The sequence below is a fragment of the Pyxicephalus adspersus genome, chromosome 6 (genome assembly GCF_032062135.1).
Source record: "Pyxicephalus adspersus chromosome 6, UCB_Pads_2.0, whole genome shotgun sequence".
Lineage (NCBI taxonomy): Eukaryota > Metazoa > Chordata > Amphibia > Anura > Pyxicephalidae > Pyxicephalus > Pyxicephalus adspersus.
This window is the reverse complement of record NC_092863.1, coordinates 35,039,883-35,048,594: the sequence shown is the minus strand read 5'-3', so window position 1 is coordinate 35,048,594 and position 8,712 is coordinate 35,039,883. Positions and strand designations below refer to the sequence as shown.

The 8,712-nt window shown below is 38.6% G+C and overlaps 1 protein-coding gene across 1 annotated transcript; it reads right to left on the bottom strand.

Annotated features, from left to right (window-relative positions):
* Positions 1-3,689: 3,689 nt before the first annotated feature.
* LOC140332688 (olfactory receptor 5V1-like) lies at positions 3,690-4,631 on the bottom strand. The gene has a single exon (XM_072413881.1). It carries the CDS (start codon positions 4,629-4,631, stop codon positions 3,690-3,692), a length of 942 nt encoding a protein of 313 aa, XP_072269982.1.
* Between the last annotated feature and the right edge of the window lie 4,081 nt (positions 4,632-8,712).

Here is an 8,712-nt window from a genome sequence, read left to right as displayed (position 1 = left end):
AAGTGGGGATTTTAGTGTAGGCGAAAAAATACGGGGTTATCCAAAAGAGCAAAAATATTTAGTGCGAGAAATTACGGGCTTAGCGGTTAGGGGGTTAATAGCTTTCACAATATTACCACTTACACATTTACAGTGTATTTCTAAACACATTTCATGACATTCCACTTGTTTTCCTCTGGTCTAAATTAAAGAAAAATGAACATGAGGGGGCGTGGCTGGAAGCCGACTGAGATGGACGTCTTCTGCTAGGGCTGCAGAGAGAGCATCCTTCAGGGACTATACCAACAAGCAGGAGGCAAACACAACAACACTTTTCTCCCTCCCAGCTTCTCCTGCACTCAAGGCAGAGATGGGAAAAAGGAGAAATACTAAACTGCCCAGGAAACTTACAGACTTTTATCTATCCTCTGAGCACCAGCAGGATCAAGATGGAGCCAGAAGGCTGACCTCACATGCACATGCAGCTTCATCTACAATCCTTTCAGATTCCAACAGAGGTATGCAATCTCCAAGGAAGGAAACAATCCTGGATGAAACCTCTCAATCTTCTTCATCAGGCACCAGCCCTGTAAAATCAAAGCAAAAACTTTCTTCCAATGATGATTTACAAGGTAGGGAAATCTCCAATAAATTTGCTGCAATAGAAGAGTCTTCCTTAGACCCAATAGATTCCTTTCCTACTTCTGATCAGCCTATATTAGATACTACCCTTAAGCAAATGCTAGTGTCCCTGCGAAGCTCTTCTCATAGTGACTTTTTTTCACTGTTTTAACAGCTTAAAGGGCAGTTGCATGATATTGGGGACAGAGTTGATCATATTGAAAACAAGATGGGTGAATATGCCTCTGCTCACAACAATTTCATTGATTCCCATAATGAAGCTTTTGAAAACATGCAACAAGTTCAATTTAGACTTGCTGATCTGGAAGATAGATCTCGCAGGAACAATATTAAGTTCAGAGACATTGCTTAAAACATCTCAGCAACAGAGTTGACAGCATACCTTCAAAACTTGTTCACTGCAATAATTCCCAATGCTGCCTAATATTATTACACAGTAATTATATAGCGCCATCATATTACACAGTGCTGTACAAAGTCCATAGTCATGTCACTAACTGTCCCTCAAAGGACCTCACAATCTAATGTCCCTACTATAGTCATATGTCATTAATGTAGTCTAGGGTCAATTTATTTAGGGAGAAGCCAATTAAACTAACTGCATGTTTTTGGGATGTGGGAGGAAACCAGAGGAAACACGGGGAGAACCTGCAAACTCCATGCAGATAGTGTCCTGGGTGGGATGCAAACCTAGGACCTAGCGCTGCAAAGGCCAGAGTGCTAACCCCTTAGCCACCATGCTGCTCATGAGCTTATGAGCTTATTATTGACAGAGTGCACAGAATTCCCAAATCATCCTATCTTCCAGATAAGATTCCTAGGGATGTTCTGGCATGTATCCACTGCCACCACATTAAAGAACAGCTAATGGCGTATTCCAGGAGAAATACTACCTTACCCGATCCATTTGCTCATATTTCCATGTTCGCTGATTTATTGTAAGCAACCATTTTGGCAAGGACAAAATTTCTTCCAATCATACAAGCACTTAGGAACCATCAAATCCCATATAAATGGGGCTTCCCAGTCAAGCAATTGATCACAAAGAATGGATCTCTCCATGTTGTTAAGACGCCCCAGGCGGGTAGTGATCTGCTGAAACTTTGGAATATACATATACTGAAAGACCAAAATGCTGATTCAAGTTCAAATAGTGCCTCCAATAATATTACTACTGAATGGGGAACAAAATCCTAGGGAAAATTTTTTTTTATACATGTCTATTTAGTAAATTGGGTCGGGAGACCCTGTTTTCTTTACAGTTTGAATTGTTTGTCTCCTACGCCACTTTTCTATCGATCACCCTGAAGGCTCAGTGCTCGCCTCTATGCCTCCATGTTTACAAAGTGCATAGCCTCAATCAATAATGTTCTACGAACAATTTTGAACATCTATGCTCCCAACGATCGGCCAATCGCTTTCATTAAAAAAGTTGTTAAAAAAGCAAAAAAACTACAACAAGGATCTTTACCTATATGCAGAGACTTTAACTGTATTCTGAACTTAGACCTTGATACATCCAACAAGAAAGTCAAATCAAGACCTACCTTAGCACAATTTCTCTTACATGAAGACTTACATGACGCCTGGAGATGCCTACATTCTTCTGAACAAGACTTCACTTTTTATTCTAAACCACACCAATACTATTTAAGAATTGATCTATTTTTATTAGATAAATGTTCACTTCAAATGGTTAAAAGTGCTGTCATCCACAACATTACATGGTCTGACCATGCTCCAATAGTACTGTCCATACAGATGATTACTTGGCTTATTTAATAGCAACTTCCCTTACATCTAAAATTAAAATCCCATATCTATACTCAATAGAAGCTATGGTGTTAGCATGGAAAAAATTAATCAAGTTATCTGATTCCTTAGAGGACTCACTTCCTCTTCAAACCCCTTTTAGATCATACTATGATCATATTAGATCAATTTGAATATATCATCATGGGCGAATAAAGGATATAATTATATGCATAACCTCCCTACCTTTTCTTCTTTAGCGGATAAATAAAAAATTATGGCACATCCAACATTTGTTAAAATCTTCTTCGTTCCCCACCATTAGGGTACCATCCAAATTCTGGCTTCGTTGTCAAGGTACCATATCCCATAAGCGGGGTATCTCTATTTATTATACCCTTTTACAATCCGAAGACAAATGGCAGAGACTCCCAATTTTTTCTATATGGAAAGAAGAAAGACCTGCAGTGTACAATCACTTTACCTAAATGGAAAGCTGCTGTTATTTCTATGATCTCCTTTACTAAGTGCTTATCCCACTGGGAGTGTTACCAAAAAAACAATTTTAAGATGGTACAGAACCCCTTATAGACTGGCAAAATTTACCCCTAACTACTCTCCATTATGTTGGCGAGGGTGCGAGGACATTGGTACGTATATGCATATGTTCTGGGAATGTACCAAAATTCACTCATTTTGGATAGAAATCTCCAATTTGTTACAGAAAATTATCGGTAGCACCTTCAATATCTCCCCTGAACTCGCGATACTAAATATAGGAATAGATAATTTCCCTAGCTCTCACAGGGTGGTAATTTCTCTTATTTTAATCGCTGCGAGACTAACAATAGTGAGTAAATGGAACCAAAACATTACCATTTCAGTTTTAGAAGTGATAGAGAGAGTCAACCAACAATACTGTCATGAAAAAGCCTTTGCATATAGTAATTCAACTTCTAAAAAATTTTACTTATCAATGGCGCATATGGTCTACTATTTCTAATGTGGTTGGATGAAGTCCTATAACCCACCCTATATTGCTTAAAAACATATTCTTACTTTAATGTGAAACTCAAATTAATTATTTGATTTATAATGTATCCGACTGTGAACCTCGTTTGGCTGTTACTTTTTTTTTTTCTTTCTTACATTTTGTTTAACATGTTTTCTTTTGTATATGTTTTTGTATTTTATTTTATTTTATTGTACTGTTTTATTGTTACTGTTATTGTACTGTTTAAAAAAGTAAAAACTTTAATAAAAATTTGAATTTGAAAAAAAAAAAAAAGAAAAATGAACGTGAACGTGACCTGCCTTTAAAAAACTTGTAGTCTGGAGAATAATGCATTCTTAATGGCTTTTTGTAGAGATGTTTTCACTGAATCATTTTTCAGACTGTATATAAAAGGATTCAGTGTTGGTGTCAGAATACTATATATAACAGACACAACTCTGTTCTCCTCCAAAGCATATGTGGATGGAGGATGTATGTAGGTAAAAAGACCGGCGCCAAAAAATAGGGCAACCACTGTTATATGAGCTGAACATGTAGAGAAGACCTTACTTTTTCTCTCTGCAGAATGTATTTTACTTATTGCGGACCAGATATATGAGTAGGAAACTATGATAAGAAAGAAAGGTCCAAGGCCGACCCAGACTCCAAGTGTAAATAAAACTATCTCATTAATGAATGTATCTTTACAAGAAAGATGAAGAAGTGGTGGAATGTCACAAAAGAACTGGTTTACATCATGAGATCTACAAAATGGAAGAATGAATGTTAGTGCTGTGTGAATACAGGCATTAATACCACCAGACATCCAGGAAACTGCCGCAAGCAGCAGACAAAATTTGTTTTTCATTATACTCTTATAATACATAGGATAACATATAGCAACATAACGATCATAAGCCATAGCCAGGAGTAAAAAGGCCTCACTGCCTTCTAGAAAAACATAGAAATATAGCTGAGCAGCACAACCACTGTAAGAAATGTATCTGTCTTCAGTGAAGAGAATGACCACCATTTTGGGAACAGTCACTGTAATATAAGCTATGTCTAAGAAGGAAAGATTTCCTAGGAAAAAATACATGGGTGTGTGGAGTTGAGGGTCATGAAGGATTACCCAAAAAATAACGAAATTACTCACTGTGGTGGAAACATAAATGAATGTCAGAAGAAGTCCTACAAGGTCTTTACAACACCAGATATTTGAAAAACCTAAAATCACAAATCCACTGATGTTGTAATGCTCCATAAGGAAAGTACTTATAAAAATGTTAAAAAACAAATTCATTCAGTTTGGCAAGAATATAATTTCCAGGGATAATTAATTTCACAAAGGTAGTTGTCGTCATAGCTGTTACCTGGCACAACCAAGATTTCCTTCCACTAAAGTTGCCTCTGAACAGAACATCCATTGATATGTTTGCCCCTAAACTAGTATGTCTAGAATTAGGAAAAGCCAGTAACACTATATGAAAGTTTTGATACACAGTATCGAGATGGAATCCTATTAAGGAGAAATAAGTGTTATTAAAAGAAATGATAAACCTAATAACAAGCTATACATAAGTGCCCCACCATGTATACCTTACCCACCCTATTATTAGCTACCCTTGTGAAGCTGTGTTTGGTGCTGTAGCAGGGCAGCCTGTCCCTTTTGCAGTGATAATTTTAGATTTGAACTTCCTATCACCTCATTTTATTATATGTTTTCATGTCCAATATAAGCTCTTTTACTGCTTTGAGCTATATTTATATAGAAAGATTAACATTAAATATATGTATATAGATCCTGCAGTATTATGTAGTATTGTGTTGTTTTGCAACTGGGATATTGTTGTTTTGCTGGTTGGTGATGCTATTTTCATAGTAACATAGTAAGTCAATAGTAATAGTAAAATAGTAAGAAAAAAATGCTTCCTGATATAATGAGGCAATCGGATATTCCCTTGATCAACAGTCTCTGTTAGCTTTACTTTAAAGCTTTATTACCCAGTTATATTCTGTAATTCTATAAAAACATTCAGCTTTTCCTAAAGCAATCTAAAGTAGTTGCTAAAACTACTTCCTGAGGGGGCCCATTCCACATTTTCACAGACCTAACAGTGAAGAATCCCTTCCTTATCTGCAGCTTAAACTTCTTTTCCTCCAGACGCAAAGAGTGTCCTCTTGTCCTTTGTAATGATCTCAAAGTGAATAATTGGGAAGAGAGTTCTCTATATGGACCATTTATATATTTATACAGAATGATCATATCCCCCCTTAAACGTCTCTTCTCAAGGGAGAATAGATTCAGTTCAGCTAATCTCTTCTCATTGCTGAGCTCCTCCATTCCTTTTATCAGCTTAGTTGCCCTTCTCTGCACTCTCTCCAATTCCACAATGTCCTTTTTGTGAACTGGTGCCCAAAACTGGACTGCATATTCCAGATGTGGTCTGACCCAGCGCTGTACATTAAATAGGGGTTGCAAATGACAGACAGATACAGACAGTGACACAGGAGGAGGAGAGGACCCTGCCCCGAAGAGCTTACAATCCAGGAGGTCGGCGAAGTATCACATAACAGGAGGGTAGATACATAGTGGGGGGAAGTAGTGAGGGTTTTAAGAGACAGAAGAAGACAGGTAGGCAAAGTTGAAAAGATGGGTTTTGAGTGTTCTTTCAAAGGCCAAATAAGATGAGGAAGACCATTCCATAGAGTCAGGGCAGACCTAGAAAAGTCTTGGAGCCATGCGAGGTCACACTTGCTAGGAACTGAAGTCACACAATAAATGTATAGGGTGTCAAGATCTAAATCTCTACCTTCATACCTAGCAAAGAGTGCTGCTACATGGTTGGGATAATATCGCAAATCAGTGCTCCTCCTTCCCCCTAGAAGACCGGATGGGGCACAAGCAATTCAAACAAGAATGATGTGGCTAACAGAAAAATGTAGTACAGTAAAGGGGCCTACCAGGTCTCAACATTACAGCCAAATGCCAGTATTGCACAAGGATTGGGGATGAGCTGAACTGCTGAATTCTATTTAAAGGAAATTCTACCAGTATATTTGGTGGGGGTTAACAGGCAAGAAAGGCTTTTTCTTCTTTTTCCTATAGGCAAACTACTATCAAAATGGCATGGGAAACTAAATACCATTCAACTGAGATTGAGGTCTTTTTTGCAGCTTCACATATAGTGGTTGTCATACTACTGTAATATATGTCAAAGTGAGATATTTCATGGTGGAAAGAGCCAGTGGCTTGGCTTTGTTGGAAATGACATTTGAACCCATTTGAGTCTTTATTGCCTACTGTCTTACATTACTGCCGGCAATTGTAGATAGTTCCCTTTTCCTTTGTAGCATAGTGGCCCTTTCATACCTTAGCCTACTCTGCTGCTGCTCCAGGTTAAATGAGGACAAGACTCCCGATTCACCTCTAGTCCTGAATGGATGAACTGGGGAAACCCTGACGACTCAAGGGAATCAGGGATCCCCTTTTCTCAGCCAATCACGGTGCACTAGAGGTGAATGGGGAGACTTGTGCTCATTTAACCCCTAGTGCCTGAGGATCCCAAACTGTCAGGAGTCCCACAGCTGTACTCATAATATGAATGCAGCCGTGGTAATTATCCTTTCATTGGGGGATAACCTGTAAAAAAAAAAGTTTAAAAGTTACACTAAACACACACACATTTAATAAATGACTTTAACATTAATGCCTCCTCCTCTACTTTGTTTGAACTTACTTTTTATTTGATAGCTGTTCACTGATGTACAAATGTAAAGGATCATATCAATAAATGATGATTATGGAATGTCCAACTGTAAAAAAAAAAAAACAGCCAAACTTCACGGACTGCACACGTCCCATTTACAGGAGAATTTGTAGCAGCTGTGTGCATTAAGATGAGCATATATAAGGGTGTTGTATACCTTGCTTTTTCCTTTGTCTTTTTTTACTTCTTGGAGTAGGGGGGCTGCTCTTGTTTGGTGTGTTATCCTAATCTATGTTGCTACATTTCATACTTTCTGTAAGGAACTTACCCGCCCTGCGAGCCTGCGGTGTCCCTGGGGTTCCCAGCCACAGAGGGGGACGCCACAGTAGCAGGCAGCATGGCCGAGGCTGCTGCCCTGCTCGCAGCTTGTCTGTCTCTACAGGATCCGCCCTGGCCAAAGTACTGTTCAGCCAGGCAGCAGCCCTTGCATCCCTGTGGATGTGGTTCCTGCTCCCAGCACTCCTTTGCAAGTGCAAAGTAGTGCACTTCCTAGGGGTACTGTGGGAAGAGGTGCGCGTGTCACCATGCGTCCCTCTTGTACCCCCCGAGGGCGTGGCACTCGGCTGCCTCGCCCTATGGCGCCGCAGTGTCTTGGGAGGAAGGGGATCCCCCATCAGAGATCTCCCCACGGCAGCCGAAGGGAGCCACAACAAGGAGGCTGAAGAGCCGCATGCGGCTCCGGAGCCGCAGGTTGCAGACCCCTGTCCTAGGCGTTTCACTGATGTCTGGATTTCTGTACCAAAAACAGGACACTGTTTTTCACGAATTTTTTTTTTTAAATTGTAGACCTGTAATTTACAAAAATATGTCCAAACAAGGGTCTAGAAGATATCCCGAATATAATACAGTTTGAAACACACAATCATGTAAAAAAAAATTACTTTAATAAAAAAATTAAATAAAAAACACAAAAATCAGCTTAAACAAGAATGCGTAAATAAATAAAAAATACTGAAAATGCAATAATTCGGTATATTGTATAGTACTATATTTTTCTAAAACACCTCCCTAGTGTGGTAAATTTTCTATCACACATACCTATAGACAAAACCTCATATATTTATTTTGTATTATTTTGTATTGGATTGGATACAGGACTTTGTATTGAATCCTTTACAAAATATTTGAATTTCTCGCTATGACCCCCGTCGACGAGCGTATACACTGACATCATCAGGAATCGCCAAGGGACGCATACGCGAACGCCAAGTGTTCTAATTCTTTCCGTACTTCCATGCGTTTCATTTTTTGCATGGAAATTCATTTTAGATGGTAGGCTATAATTCTTAGGCATAACTCACCGAAATATGTCCAAAATTTAATAAATTTAATAATAAACTTAAAAAAAAAAATGTAAAGAAATGAAATTTAACTGTACATTACCTTATATAATATATATATAATAAAATTATATATATATATATATATAAATTATATAAAGATTTCTTTGTATTGGACTCAATACAGCTTTTTTGAATTTCCTGCTCCCGCCTCCTGCACACACAAACGCACGCACTGACGTCACCAGGAAACCCCGGAGATCGTCAGTGCACACGCCGGGAGAAGACAGAAGAG